General features: G+C 40.0%; 1 protein-coding gene across 1 annotated transcript in view; it reads left to right on the top strand.

The window, feature by feature from the left end:
* The window catches only part of col6a3 (collagen, type VI, alpha 3), a 96,141-nt gene that overhangs the window by 75,883 nt on the left and 4,763 nt on the right, over positions 1 to 15,495 (top strand). Inside the window, exons 57-75 of the mRNA XM_057851780.1 lie at positions 109 to 162; positions 232 to 267; positions 347 to 409; positions 910 to 972; positions 1,165 to 1,227; positions 1,500 to 1,562; positions 1,646 to 1,696; positions 1,813 to 1,848; positions 4,179 to 4,241; positions 7,099 to 7,161; positions 7,248 to 7,280; positions 7,357 to 7,393; positions 10,468 to 10,479; positions 10,563 to 11,056; positions 11,395 to 11,497; positions 11,620 to 12,321; positions 13,089 to 13,194; positions 13,274 to 13,329; positions 15,110 to 15,376. Of these exons, the coding sequence (XP_057707763.1) occupies positions 109 to 162; positions 232 to 267; positions 347 to 409; positions 910 to 972; positions 1,165 to 1,227; positions 1,500 to 1,562; positions 1,646 to 1,696; positions 1,813 to 1,848; positions 4,179 to 4,241; positions 7,099 to 7,161; positions 7,248 to 7,280; positions 7,357 to 7,393; positions 10,468 to 10,479; positions 10,563 to 11,056; positions 11,395 to 11,497; positions 11,620 to 12,321; positions 13,089 to 13,194; positions 13,274 to 13,329; positions 15,110 to 15,376 (2,365 nt within the window). The remainder of the gene's footprint in view (positions 1 to 108; positions 163 to 231; positions 268 to 346; positions 410 to 909; positions 973 to 1,164; positions 1,228 to 1,499; positions 1,563 to 1,645; positions 1,697 to 1,812; positions 1,849 to 4,178; positions 4,242 to 7,098; positions 7,162 to 7,247; positions 7,281 to 7,356; positions 7,394 to 10,467; positions 10,480 to 10,562; positions 11,057 to 11,394; positions 11,498 to 11,619; positions 12,322 to 13,088; positions 13,195 to 13,273; positions 13,330 to 15,109; positions 15,377 to 15,495) is intronic.

Raw genomic sequence — 15,495 nt, forward strand, 5'->3', positions numbered from 1 at the left:
CCCCCAATGTTGCCTGGGCTGAGAGGTCCTTATATTAGTGCATGAATTGTTTTTGTTGTATCTTGCTAAATATATATCACTCACTTGTTGTGTGTTGCTCACTGTAAGGGCGAGCCTGGCGAGGATGGAAACAAGGGAACACTTGGAGAACCAGGAAGAAGGGTAACACATTCTGCCAACAATTGGCATAGCCACGAGGCCACATTGTACTCATTTCGGTATTCTCATTAGGGATCTGACGGGAGACGAGGTGCACCAGGACAAGCTGTAAGTCATTGATTTGGATGTTGTATTATCAGTAATGCTGATGTCCGCTCACTCAAATATGTTGTTGTTTGCCATCAAGGGCAACGCAGGACCTCCTGGAGTTGAGGGTGTGAGGGGAGAACCTGGAATCGGGGGATCCAGAGTAAGTCCTCTTTGCAAATTAGACTCGCTCTGGAGCGTGCCCTAGAAAGTCAGAAAACATGAAAATCAGCCCTGATACCATTTTGACCGCTCAGTATGAAATTTAACATACAAATCCATTGTATTTAGACAAATAAAAAATCTCAAGTAAAATGAAAAGAAAATTGGCCAATTTTTTGATGTATTAATATGTGACTGAAAAGTTTGGAGGGAAAAAAAAATGCTCCCGACACCAGTTTTACTAATTGAAACTCAATTTGGTTGACAATTAATCGTAACGAGACACACACACAAAGTCTCAAGAATACATGCAAGAAATTGAACATATTTTCAATTTTAAAGCTGCCATTGTAGAAAAAAAAAGGAAAAAAAATAACTTACTAACTTCAAAAAACATAGCCATGTACCCGTGTAAAAAATTGAAAGGGACATTATCCATTTTAGTTTGACGCAAGGATTTACAGCCTTAGTTTCACATATAATTGCCTGATTCTTGGTTAGGGTCCAGCCGGACCAAACGGTGCACCAGGACCCAGAGGAGAGGATGGAAATCCTGGACCCAGGGTGAGTGAATCCGATAGATATTTTTGGTTACAAAAATGTCTTGTTAACCTAAAAATGCACCCAGAAGGTATTCCCAGTACTTTTTCCATTGAATGCACATCCATCTCAAATGAATGTCAATGCAGAGTATATATAAACACACAAAAAACAGTATAGATTTGTTTACTAAGCGAGGATACTTGTGATTTGCAGGGCCCTGGTGGACGCCCGGGTTCTGTGGGAGAAAAGGGAAGAAGAGGCGCAGTCGGTCGCAAGGTACACACTGGAATAAACGCTGGAGTCGTGTTTTGTTCTTTCCGTGACAGCCTTGTTTAATCTCTAAACAGCAGAGCCTTAAATCCGGATCTTTCTCATGTTACTGAGCACACGTGTAATCTATTGGATGAAAACACCAAATGAAAACACAACTGCTTGAAAGAAAGAACAAAAGGAAATTGATCCAATGTATAGATAAGCCCCCAAACAAGTTGGGAAAAGTTAAATTTAGCATTGTCTCTGGTTGTTTCGTTTTTTTTTTTTGTGTGTAGGGAGAGCCCGGAGATCCAGGAATTAAAGGCGTCGAGGGACCTTTCGGACCCCGTGGAGAACCTGTACGAAATGTTTTGCTTATTATATGTAATGCTTATTAAAGACAGCAGAGAGCTCAAATGGATACGCCGTATGTTCCTCCAAGGGCGAAGACGGCAGAGACGGCTTCGGGATCTCAGGACCCAAAGGAAGACGGGCAAGTCCACTTTGTCACTGTACTACTAACGTACACTTAGATTATGTCAAATAATACTTGGATACTGTCAAACAATGAGTCCTGACCCTAAAATTAATCTTGACTTATATGTTTAGGGTGATGAAGGTTTCCCAGGGTTCCCAGGGCCAAAGGTAGGCAAAAACATCTCCTATAATGTGTCAGGTACAAATACACGCTTCAGTACATACTGTACCCCGGTGTGTTTCACATATGAGAAAACAATGTCAAACATAAAAGTGAAAAGAACATTACAAATTATTGGTGGTAAATTATTCAACGATACAGTTAAGTTAGAGTTCAGTACGATTTTCAATACGAGGGACACGATTTTCGATTCGATTCAATACATTTAATGCCCCAAAACCAAAAAATTTCAAGTTTTATTATTATTATTTTTACGTTTTTGTATTTTGCTATCAAGCAAAAATAACAATGCCATCATATAAACATGCATGTTAGTGCATAATATTTTTGTGCTTACTATTTACTGATCTGAAGAAATTTTGTATAAAAGTGCTGAGAACAATTTTTACTGTTTGTAAAGTGAGGTGGGGCACACTGTTGATTGCTACAGCTCTCTTAGAAGCTATGTTTACCACATGAGCCAAACATCGTATTTGTGGTCCAAGTCCATCTGTGTTACGTACTAAATTAACAATATTTGCAGCATTATCTATAGTCACTGGTATGGATTGATTTGACCTGCTTAATTTCCATTCAGTCATGGCGGTTTTTAATTCATCGATGTAGTATACGGACTACGCGTTCCATGATCACTCTGGGCTCACGCAGCCAATGCCATGGAACTTGGGAGGGATCTAACGTAGCACATCTAGGTTGCTATTTGATTATATCTAGGGTGTGTGCATGCGAGTGTTGTCGGGGCATTAAAAAGGTTAACAAACGCCACAGAAGTCACGTCTGCTCATTACTGCCCAACACCAGCATTTGACAATTGACTTTCATAGACAGGACGAGTTTGAAGTACAGTGCTCTTAATTTGCCACTCATTGTTCATCATGTAGCCTTGAGTTAGCTCTCTGTGTCCCAGGGTGTTAAGGTGACTGGTGTCAAACCGAGGTTATCTGTACCAGCCAAGTCGGCAACAATATATTGGTGGGCATTGCTGTACATATTCGTAAAGACAGTCTTGATGATGCGCCGGACATTATAGCAAGAGAGACCACAAAAAAAAAGTTCGGAAAATACATTTTGGGAGCTTTTTCAAATGGATTGAATGTGTTTGCGTACTGAATCGAAGAGGGCGTATCGAACGGTTCAATATAAAACCGAGTATTGTTGCATCCTTACTGAATACCAGAGGTTGCGCTAGACTTTTTCGTTGTCTGTTATTTTGACTGACAGGGTCATAAAAATCCGGTCACAATCTATTTTTACCCGTCACTTAAATTTTTAAAATGATGATAATGACATTGTGGTGACCCTTTGTTTGGCATAATTCACCTTCCGTACTTGTGTGTCCATTTGGCCGAGCGCGTTGCGGGCTACGACAGTCACGTGACAGAGACACTTAAGAGCCGCGCGCGGTCCCCTCACTATCCACTCGCTCCCGCTATATGATTGGCCGAAGAGTCGAAATGCTCTCCCGTGAAATGCCTGTTTAAAAATGTTCCCGTTGTTACTTCTTGAGTTCGCTTATAAGTACCCATTTAAAAAGGAAAAGCGATGGATGATACTACACACAGAGCGTATTATTAACAAATGTTAAAGTTGTATAATCATATAGCGAGAATAAGGAACGTAACTGACAAGCGCAGGCCCCCGCGAGTGGATAGTGAGGGGTCTAGGATAGTGCGCCTACAGCTAACAAGACTCTTAACATTGCATACCGCTTCAACATATTCAATAGTATTTAGTTTTCATTCATTTTAAATTAATATTCTGTCCGAACAAGCTTAAAAGAGAATCCACACCGTGCCATCACACATCAAGCAGATGAATATGTAACTTTTTCTCCGCAGCGACAAAAACAGCTGACTGTGGCCCCAGTAGTTAGGCAGCCTACCATATGTAGCATATGGAACAATGAAATTAACAGTTCACCTGCTGTGGCCTGAACGTAGTCTCACACTTTCCTCCTGGTGCGCATGGACTTGAATTGCGTGCCCGCTTGTGCAGTCCCTATTTTTTCACCTCTTTTATCAACACCATCGTCGTTTTGGGGCTTTTTGAAGAAACTTCGGACACTCAGTTGCCTTGACATTTTTCAGAGTAAGGCCAACGACGTCATGCATCAAGAGAGACAATAGCTAATTAATATGCTCACTCGCCACCCTGTGGTCTGGGGTGTGAATTGCAACCGGTCAAATTGACGGATGGACTTCAGTTTTTTCCGTCACCGTTTTAAAAAATCGGTCAACGACGGAAAATATTCGGTTAACGCGACCCCTGCTGAATACCATTGCAGTGCTCTGATTATCTGTATGGTTTGTCCCTGCAGGGAGAAGCTGGTAACCCCGGAACCACTGGTGGACCTGGTTCACGAGGAAATCGCGGACAGAGGGTAAAAATATTATGCTTTAGTTCTATGTGTGCACATGAGTGACAGTTAAATACTTATACAAATACAAAAAGATTGAATAAAAATACAAAACCTGCTCAAAAAATAGTAAAACCAGGAAAATTATCATGACAAAGATTGACAGAAACGCTTATTCGGTTTACAAATTATTAAATGTACAGGATGACAACAATCCAAAATATTAGAAATCCAAGAAAATGTAAACACAGAATGTAAAATATTTGACAAAAATAGAAAGAGCTTATGAAAAGAAGACTGAGAAAGTTGAGGAATGCTCATTAAACATCTGTTTGGAACACCCGACATGTGAACAGGCTAATTGGGAACAGGTTGGCGCTGTAATTCGGTATAATAGGAGCTTCTCTGAATAGCTCAGTGATTCAAAATTAAAGTTGGGGCGAGGTTTACCTCTTTCTAAACAAATGCGTGAAAAAATAGAACGTTTTATAACAGTGCTCCTCAACATACGATTGCAAGGAATTTAGGGATTTTATCATCGACGTTCCATAATATCATCAAAAGGTTCCAAAAATCTGGGGAAATCACAGAATAAAAGAGGCAAGGCCAAAAAGCTATACCTGATGCCTATGACTTTCAGGCCATTAAACGGCATTGCACCACAAAAGGGAAAACTACTGTGTGTTGGCTGCGCAATACTTCCAAAAAACATTGTAGGTGAACACAATCCACTGTGCCATGTGCCGGTGCTGATTGAAACGCTACAGTGAAAGAGGCACGGGCATTTTCACTGGGCCGGGGGTCTTTTAAAATTGAGTGTGGCAAAGTGGAAACTTCTGTGGTCAGACAAATCACGATTTGAAGTTCTTTATGGAAAACTGGGTGGCCATGTCATCAGGGCTAAAGACAACAAAACCGATCCAAGTTGTTAAGAGAGCTCAGTCCAACAGTGATGGTCTGGGGGTGCATGAGTGTGTGTGGCATGGGAAGCATGGGAAGCTTGCACATCTGGAAAGGCACCAACAATGCAGAAAGGTACTGTATATTCAATCGTTTTTAAAATTTTAAAATAAAAGGTAATGTAATACATGGGTGAACTTGACCCTGTCCCCTCCCAGGGTCTCTATAGGGTTCAACAAGCCAAATTTAAGACTTTTAAAGACCTTTTAAGACCATAATGAATACAATTTAAGACCCATTCCTCATCGATACTGACAAATAACGTACAAAAAATTTGAAGGAAAATTGGAGGCCCGGAATTATTCCCTGCTCTTTCACACTGTGATACAAATGAGTACAAAGTAGTACTACTACTCGTAGTAGCATAGTAACGTCAATAGACTTTTAAGACTTTTCAAAATAATATTTAAGACCTTTTATGAAATCTTAGGAGAATTTTAGACATTTTAAAGCCTTTAAGATGTTTTTAGACTTTTTAAGGCCAGGTGGATACCCTGCCTCCCTTTGCGGAACGTGTTGCAGCCATAAAATTCTAAGTGAACAATTATTATATAAGTTTATTAGTTGGACTATAAAATAGCTTGTCTTTGTATACAACGTATACAATTCAAATACGTTGAACATGATTTGAAAATCGTTGTATTGTGTTTATATATATTAACAAAATGTCTCTAATTTAAATTGGGTTGGTTAAAAATACAGGAGCTGGAAGAAATAATAGAAACACCTTTAAATCATCAACAAAAACGAATTTAATATGGTGTACGTCCGCCTTTTGCAGCAATTACAGCCTCAATTTTCAATTCAATTTTGGAGGTATAGAAACACCTTTAAATCATCAACAAAAACGAATTTAATATGGTGTACGTCCGCCTTTTGCAGCAATTACAGCCTCAATTTTCAATTCAATTTTCGAGGTATTTATTCATACAATTTGTGATTTGTTTCCAAAGGAATTTTAAGCCATTCTTCATTTAGAATACCCTCTAACTCTTTTATGGACGATGGCGGTGGAAATCAACGTCTTGATTGAATCTCTAAAACTGACCAGAAATGCTCAATAATGTTGAGGTCTGGGGATTGTGCCGGCCATATGAGATGCTCAACTTCATTAGAATGTTCCTCATGCCATTCTTGAACAATTATGTTCAGTGATTATGATGCCAAAATGTTAGGTGTTTGTATTTTTTTTGTATTATTATTTGCATTAGTTTGTCCAACAGCTGCATATAAAAATGTAAAATATAAAAAATATACGAATTGAAGACAAAAATAGAAATGCGCATACACTTATACAAAACACAAATTAACGAGGAGAAAAATGTTCAAAACGAAAATGGTATTGCACAAAATACTGTAATAGTAAATATTTAATGTTAAATACTCAAATATTATATTTTTTAAATTGGAACAAGGCAGTAAGAATTCAAAATGCTTGAGAAGCAGAAAAATATGAGACAATCGCCAAAACATTACAGAAAATTTCACGGAAATTCGCAAATATTATCAAAATACAGTTCCCCTGGTTACGAGGTACCCAACTTATGTGAGTTCGACTTTATAACGCTGGAGTCTCGTCCGCCATTTTGTCTCCAGTCAAGTTACTTTATTTTATTAATGTGACATATAGTACATGTTTTTGGACAGTTATTTGGAGATTTTCAGGGTATTTAGGGGTTCTTCAAGGGTTAATTTCAACATACGTGGAAATTCAGGTTACGTTTGCCAGCGTAGGAACGGAACTCGTACGTAACCCGGGGACAGCCTGTATACAGTATATAAGAAAAAAAAATCTAAACCAAAAACCTAATTGTAAAAAGCATATTTTCCTAGCATAAGTAAAGTGAGCATGTGAACAACTTGCAGCTATCTTTCAATGGCAACTATAGAGTAAAACGCTTTTTATGCAACGTGTTTATAGGGCGTCTCTGGAAATGCTGGGACACCCGGACAGAAAGGAGAGGTCGGCTATCCAGGGCCTTACGTAAGTAACGTTCATCAATTCCACCTTATCTAGAATCCTAATCCAAATGTATTGATCTAAACAACGTCGCCGTGTACATACTTCAGGGTCAAAAAGGACCAAGAGGACCGGGTGTTGTCGTACGTACTCTTTAAGAACACATTCTGTATTTTGAATTGAGCTGGAGCGTCATGTCTCTTCATTCTTTGTCCTCAGCATTGTGAGCTCGTCCAGAAGATCAGAGATAACTGCCGTAAGTCATTCATTCATGAACAGAAGGAGACGTTTTCGATTTCAAAAACTTAACATTTAAAGGTTCTCAAAGAAATGTGTTTGTACTATGATTAGGCTGAAAGATTCAACATTTGCAGCCTGTTTTGAGGGGCGGGTCCTTTTCAAGCAAGTCAACTGCATGACCACTTATTAGACTTTTTAATTTGGATGATGAAAAATAGAGGAAATAGTATAATCATTTTTGCTAGGAAAAATGCAAAATTTAAATGACAAAAATATTATAATTTGAAAATTAAAGCGACAATTTTCCTTTTTTCCGTTTCTAATGAGCGACTGTCAGATATCTGTATATAAGCATCATTGCTTGTAACAACAGACATTCCCTAATTTGGTATGTCCACACTTACAGAAAAGACAAAGCTAGCATAAATGACTTTTATGTGAATGATGGTTGCTCGAAGACTCATGACTTGCTCAAAGAGAGAAAATAATGTTTAAACACATAAAGTGACACTGCTTTACAGAGGCGCGGGAAGTGGGGTACTGAGGGTTCTACAGCTCCCCCTGATGTTTGGGAGAAAAACTGTTTTGTTTTGTGGTTTTTTAATAAATCGATAAGTCATGTTGAAACAAGAGCGTATTTAACTTTGGGGATTAAATATATATGATGAAAAAGGTTTTTTTGTTGTTGTTAATAACTGGGGATTAAATATAAATGATGAAAAAGTTTTTTTTTGTTGTTGTTAATAACATGGTCACCACCTGACACCATAAGGTGCTATAGACCCTACCCACCTACGTCACAAAACCACGTGCTCGCTGTATGGTTCCGCCCACTTGTCCGTCATTTTGACTCTGTATTAGCATTGTTTTCAATTGATGGCGGAATTTAAAATGCATTTCATGGAAGACCCGGTGCTTTCTGATGCCGCAAACTCACTGGATCTGTTGCATAAAAGGCGTTATGAGGAAAAGCTTCGTTCTATACAGTCGCCAGATCCATATTTGATGCCCAAATCGATGTTTTTCGACCCACTGTCTTCGCCCTGTCTGCCTGACATCTGCTACGCAGATATTTACAATTATCTTGTCCACACTAAATCAGCCTATTCTCACGAAAATATGAAAAACTTCAAGAGCTTGGAGGCTTATAAATACTTCGTTGCTGGTTGGGTGAAACAGGTCCTCGTCCACGAAAATTCGGCAGGAATCTATCTTGTGCTTGGAAAGGTGAGTTACGAAATTTTCAATTCAAAACCTTTTGTTATTGCTAACATCCACTGTCAAGTCTAATGTATTTCATGTCGTTTGTCAATGGAGTTAAGGCTTTTAATGTTTATATGGTTTAGCGATAGCACTCTCACTACATACATACGTGTATGTTGTCGGCGATTAGCCTAGCAATGATCTTAATTGTGGTTATTTGTCAGCCCCGTAGACGAGGCCAGTTTCTTTCACTTGGTACCAGCTAAATATTATTCAAAAAATAACGATGGTGGAAGAAAGGGAAGTCACAAACATCTTGAATTTGAAACTATGTCGTACTACGTCGTATGTTGTCGGCGATTAGCCTCGCAATGATCTTAATTGTGGTTATTTGTCAGCCCAAAACCCTCTAAGTATATCTTAAATGCATCTTACCGGATATAAAATGACTACTACATAGTCTGTGGTGATTTTTTGGTGCCCAGTTTTCACGTCGAATTGCAGCCGTCCATTTCGCTCTCTTTGGATCCCTCGGAATACGGTAAAACTTCAAGTCTCTCCTTCCATCTTCTCTGTTAGTGCAACCAACAGCCACACACGCCTTCACCATTTTGATTATTAATGTTAAGGAGCAGAAAAACACGCCGTAAATAGGAGAAATGTACGTAGCCGTAACAGGTTAACACTATGTTTTGACGGACAAGTGGGCGGTACCATTCAGGAGAGCGGAGTTGTGACGTCACGTGGGTAGGGTCTATTGGAATGGAAAAGTTAACTATTGACAGAGGAGGCATTAACATGGCGCAAAAATGAATTAGCGATGTTTTTTTCTTTACAAAAACGACATTTTCTAAAATTCAATTTGAGGTCGAAAATGATTAAGATTATGATAGTTTATTTTATATTTTTATAAATATATCTTTTTTTTTATAGTTTTATATATATATATTTTTTTAGTTTATAGATTTATAGTGCCCAGCGAGGAAAAGTTAGCTGCAGATTTAGACCTTGGAGAACCTCAAATAGCTTGCATTGCAGCCGTATTATTGTTCGTTGTTGCTGTTGAGCTGCTGCCGCCGCGCAGAGCACTATTGAATATTTCTCTGCAATTTATTTGAGTGTTATGAAAAGTGGGTGTTAAACCGAGGCATATTGGACCTTTTCATTTTCAAATGTGTTTCAGTGTCATTGCACCCTCTAGCTGTGAGGATTTGCATTATAATACACGCTGCTTTTATTTCCAATACAAAAACTCCTACACACACTATAGGTGAAATAGAATCCTGTCTTTGTAGTAGCCTAGCAGTAGTATGTAAACTATCCAGCATGCATGTGTACTGCCATTGTGCGCGCCTTGTATGGAGAAAAAGCGCAAGCATCACAAATTTGGACTGAAACAGCTGTTTTTGCTTTTGCTGCTGTGACTGACTTCCAGCGCCCCTGCCGCTTAATCGAGCGCCCATTGTGACAAACGTGGCGGTAATCAAGCCGTGCACGTACATGAAGTAAACGCTGATACACTTCAAACAGTGTGGAAGTAGCTAAGAAAATAGGCACACACTCTTTCTCCTTTCTCCGTCGGCACGCAGACGAAGCCAACTTTCCTCGGTCCATTAAAACGAGTATAGGCCTTTCACCGCGTACGGCACAGTGGGTAGCCAATGTGTGACGAGGAGGCGAAAAATTTGGGAAACTTAGAGGGATTATTTGTCATTATTTACAGGGTTTTTTTTCCATTATTACACATCGGAACAATGAAATTCTCTATTTTCTCACTTCATTAAACAAGATTTGTTTGGGAGGCGCTGGCTTGCAGTTTAAGTATTGCTTTTGTTTTTCTTTACCGTATGCTTTCTAACATCCCTTTTTGTCGTTTCCATTTAACAGCGTGCTGTTACGGTAAGTCCCAAAACCAAACAAAATTGTGGGGGGGTTTTTGTGTCACGCTTGAAAATTGCAACTCTGGCTCATGTGGTCAACAGGAAAGCTTGAGTGTCCGCTGTACCCGACCGAGCTAGCGTTCGCATTGGACGCATCCAGCGACGTGGGACGGCCGGCCTTCAACAACATGCGCGAGGCCGTGCTGCGGCTGCTGCGAGAGATAACAATCTCGGAGAGCAATTGCCCCAGGGGCGCCCGCGTGGCGCTGGCCCTCTACAACAGTGAGGTGACCACCGAAGTGCGCTTTGCCGATGCGATGAAGAAGCGAGCACTGCTGCGCCACGTGGAGGGCTTGCAGACACTGCAGACCAACAAGCGCCGCAGCCTGGAGACAGCCATGAGCTTCGTGGCACACAATACTTTCAAGAGGGTCCGCAGCGGCTTCCTGGTCCGCAAGGTTGCCGTCTTCTTCGTGGGTGGCTCGGTTTCCAACACTCAGGCCGTCACCAATGCCGCGCTGCGCCTGCACGATGCCGGCGTTGCCACTGTGGTACTGCTCAGGAATGATGACAGGGGCCTCGCGAGAGCCTTGCAGGTAACCAAGGATAGCAACACTTGGGGGAACGAGGGGTTATTAAGTAATTCATGTAACTGGTGTGATGGTGGTTGTTCCATCACTGCACTCCCTCCGAATTTTCATTCCAACGACTGGCGTCTGTGCATTCAATATGGAAGTCAAGCTTACTGACTGAGTAGGCTAAAACACACTGTCTGGCAAATCAGCTGCCAGAATGATTTTGTGAAGGTATTTTGGAGTGATGTTTCCCAACCTTCACAGGACCTGTTACAGTACATGCGTTATATTTGCTTGACATGTAAAGCAAATGCTTTCAAATGCTGACATGATATGTTTGATGCCTCCCCCACCCCAAGGTAAACAACACAGCATTGGCCCAGGTCATCGTCTTGCCAGACTCAGGAAGTGCACAGTTTGACACGGTCATGAGAAAGGTCATGAGCTGTCACCTCTGTTTTGGTAAGACAATTTGTAAATTAATTTATTCAGTAATGTACGACTTGACAATTAGTGATCAAATATGCAAGCCATTTGTTAAGGAGTGGAAACTCATCTAAAGAAGAAAAACGCCTTCTTTGCAGACTTCTGCTCTCCGGACCCAACATGTGACTACGTCCCACCGTCATCCGGTCGAGACAGACGGTCTTTCACCACTGACGTGGACATTGACATTGGCTATATCGTGGACAGCTCAGAAAGCACATACCCTGCTGTTTTCACGGAAATCAAACGCTACGTTGCGCATATGGTGGAGCACCTCCACGTCGCGTCTGTCCCCAGCACGTCCGCTCACCACGCCAGAGTGGCCTTTGTCCAGCAGGCGCCCTACGAATTTCTCCGCAACCACACCGGCCTTCCCGTCCACGTGGATGTCGGCCTGACTGATCATGGGTCAGCAAAATCCTTGGTTGACTTCTTGCTGGAAAAGACACCCCAGCTTGAAGGCGGACGCTCGTTAGCGGACGCCGTGGAATGGACTTCTGATCACGTTTTTGAGAAGGCACCCCTGCCGCGCCCCCGCAAAGTGTTGGCGCTCTTTGTGACTGGCAGCGTAGAGGAGGAGGAGGAGCGCCTGGTGCGTGTCGCCACCGAGGTCAAGTGCAGAGGTTACTTCGTGGTTATCTTCGGCGTGGGCGACAGGCTGAGCGCCGCCGACAATCGCGTCCTGTCGCGTATGGCTAGCGAGCCGTCCGATGTCTTCCTCAAGAGAATAGATGACATCTCGCAATTTTACGACAAGAACCTTCTCACTTTTGCACAGATGCTGCCCAAGTACATCAGCAGTAAGTACTGTACTAGATTCTAAAAATCTGATCTGTGTTTGTTTTATTGAATAGTTTTGTATTCTTGGCAAATTGTTCTTATGCTTTGTTTCACATTTTCAAAATTGTTTATCAAATACTTAACACAGTGGTTCTTAACCTTGCTAAAGGTACCGAACCCCAGAAGTTTCACATTTGGATTCACCGAACCCATCGGAATTACATAACAAAGCAATTTTTTTCCCCAATTCAAAACCGATATATCTAAGCTAGCAGCAAGCTAATAATTTAGCAAATTATCATTTAAAATTCTTCTTATTTTGACTGCATGTTTTATAAACAGGTCGAAATTTGAGACCACGCTGCCCATTGGTCTGTTGTATTCCCTCTTACATAGTGCGAGTCAACCTTCCACTGAGCAAACCAGTTCCTTCTCCCATCAGATCAAGGACTAGCAGTTAAAAGAAATGGATTCAGCCTGTAAATTGGTAAAAAAACAGTCAGAAACCTGGTGTAAAAAGCCACTGTGCTTAGATTTCATCAGCATACGAAAACAGGGCTCTCTGTTTCTTTACCTTCTTAGAACCCCTTAGTCTTACTCACCGAATCCCGGTTAAGAACCACTGACTTAACATTACCGTACTGTATTTACTGTGCTTTTCTCTGTTTGCTTGAAAATGTTCAGGTACTGTTGTAATTTGATTAGATATTTTTGCAGATTTTGGAAATGTATTTAGAATGTTTCTGTTTATTTCACTGTTAATTGTACTGTTTATCTGTTTTTGCAGTTGAAAATGCTTTCTACATGTCCCCTGAAGTGTCCAAAGACTGCAAGTGGTTCCAGAGAGACCAGCCCCTAAAAAATCCTTTTACCACTAACGTCCACCAACACCAGTGAGGGCTTGTTTGATTCATTAGGTTTTTTTGTCATTATCAACTTCATCACTTTCCATTGTGATCTCATCATTGACAGGAGCCAAACGAAACATCATGAAAAGCAGCAGGACTCTCATCCAGTCAAACACACAGGTGCGATTCTACGAACTAAGCGCATGATAATGAAGCAGTTTGTCCTAGAATCAGAGTTACATAGAATGGATATGAGACTAAATAAAATAAACCCGAATATCAGACAAAAACCACATATTGAAATGAACACTTAAAAATAAGACTCCAGAAAAAGTGAGCTCTGAACAAAGCAAAAATATTGTAAGAAATACTAATAATACAAATACAGGTACTATAGTCCCCGTTAGTCCCCGGTTTACGAACGAGTTCCCTTCCTGTGCTGGTGATGTAACCCAGATTGTCGCATAAATTGGAAGTAACCCTTTAAACGAGGTACCTCAAAACACCCCCTAAATTAAAAAAAAAAAAAAAAAAAAAAAAAAAACCTATCCAAAAAAATGTATAATACGTCATTGTACTGTCCTCGCCAAGATGTTGGAGCTAAGTCCTAGCTAGACAATGAGCTAAGCTCCGAAATGACGATTTCAGACATCCATATGGTTTGCTGACTTTATTCAGCTGCTAATGACATCAACACTTGCAGAATGAAACTAAGATAAAATGGAATTAAATCAGTCTCATCTTCAATAACAGCAATTCAAATTTGCGTTTACAAGTAGCTGCTGATAAAACTATAACAAACGATTAGCATGTATCAGTTAGCGTCTGCACGTCATCAAAAACAATCACATAAACTCGCCCCAAGTATTTGACCAGAATTGAAAACTCACAATAAATAGTACAAAAGGGGTTATATACAGCCGTCGCCTCTGGATGCTCTACAAGCAACAAATGTACGCGCAGGCTGTCTCCTCTGCCACTCGGCTGCTCTGTGTGTGCGTGTGAGGAATGGGCGGGCGCATCTGTACATGCATTCGCTTCTTGTTCTACGCTTCCTGTGCCAAAATAAAAGCATGCAAGACAAAACAAAAGTCAACGTTAAAAAAAAAAAAACAAAAAAAAAAAAAACGACAAGACGCAGGCGTCATAAAGTCGAAATCACGTAAGTCGGGTCCGTCGTAACCCGGGGACTACCTGCAAATGAATTATAAATACAGGAAAATTATAACGAATAAACACCAAAGTATAACAAAATACAGAACAGAAATATTACAGCGAAACAAATATTTTACAAAAAAAATGGACATTTCAACAAAACATGTAGATCTAAATGTAAGACAAAAAATACAGAAACCGTTTTTTTTTTTTTTTGTTTTTTTTTTAAAGAAAATCATTATAAAAATATTTGAGGACAAATATAGAAAACTGTGAAAAATCCACAGTTTAAGAAAAATCTAAATAGTAGAAAAAAATATGCAAATATTACATAAAGAAATTCTTGTATACTTTTAAAAAAAATGATTAGAAAATATACACAACTAGATCCACATACTGTACATAGCCTTTAGAAACGCAAAAAATATTGTAAGGAATTAAAAAAAAAAAAAAAAAAAAAAAAGGTTTTTAAATATATGATTTTTTTTTTAAAATGATATTTGGACCAAATACATGAATAGTAATTAAATAAAGTAAAAATATTTATTTTTTAAAAATATTAGAAAACACAAGTACTTGTATTGAATTTTAAATGAAAATATAGGAATTAGATGAATAATGTATTAAACATTCAAAATTACTTTGTAAAAATTTATAAATAAATCTACCCAAATTTCAAAAATATTGGAAACACGACAACAATAGAAAAGATGAAAGAAACAGAAAAAGAAAGAATTTTATGTGGTAGTGTTTGTTGTCAAATATGAGCTCAGGTTCCAATATTTGTTCATATTCTGTTGCTCAGCGTTGGACGACGACGAGCTTCATGTGTCCAACGTGACTGGTAACGGCTTCAGGCTGCGCTGGAACAACCCAGACCCCAAAAACTTTGTCTACTTCCAAGTGAAAGTGACACACCTGCGTGACCACGCCCCAATCATCAAGATCAATGTGTCAACGTCCGAGCTGTCCGTGGATGAGTTGGTTGGCGGGCAGACGTACCACGTGGTCGTGACGGGCCACGGCGCCAATGGACACGTGCTTTCCACGCACAAAGGCATCGTCACCACCAGTACGTCCGTAAACGATTTTGCGTTGCGTGAAGAATAGTTCATTACAAGGGTGTAGGTTTGGGCTCAACATTGATAGGGACGATATAACAGCATAACATGCATGCACACTTTTTGCTGG

This window comes from Corythoichthys intestinalis, chromosome 12 (genome assembly GCF_030265065.1).
Source record: "Corythoichthys intestinalis isolate RoL2023-P3 chromosome 12, ASM3026506v1, whole genome shotgun sequence".
Classification (NCBI taxonomy): domain Eukaryota; kingdom Metazoa; phylum Chordata; class Actinopteri; order Syngnathiformes; family Syngnathidae; genus Corythoichthys; species Corythoichthys intestinalis.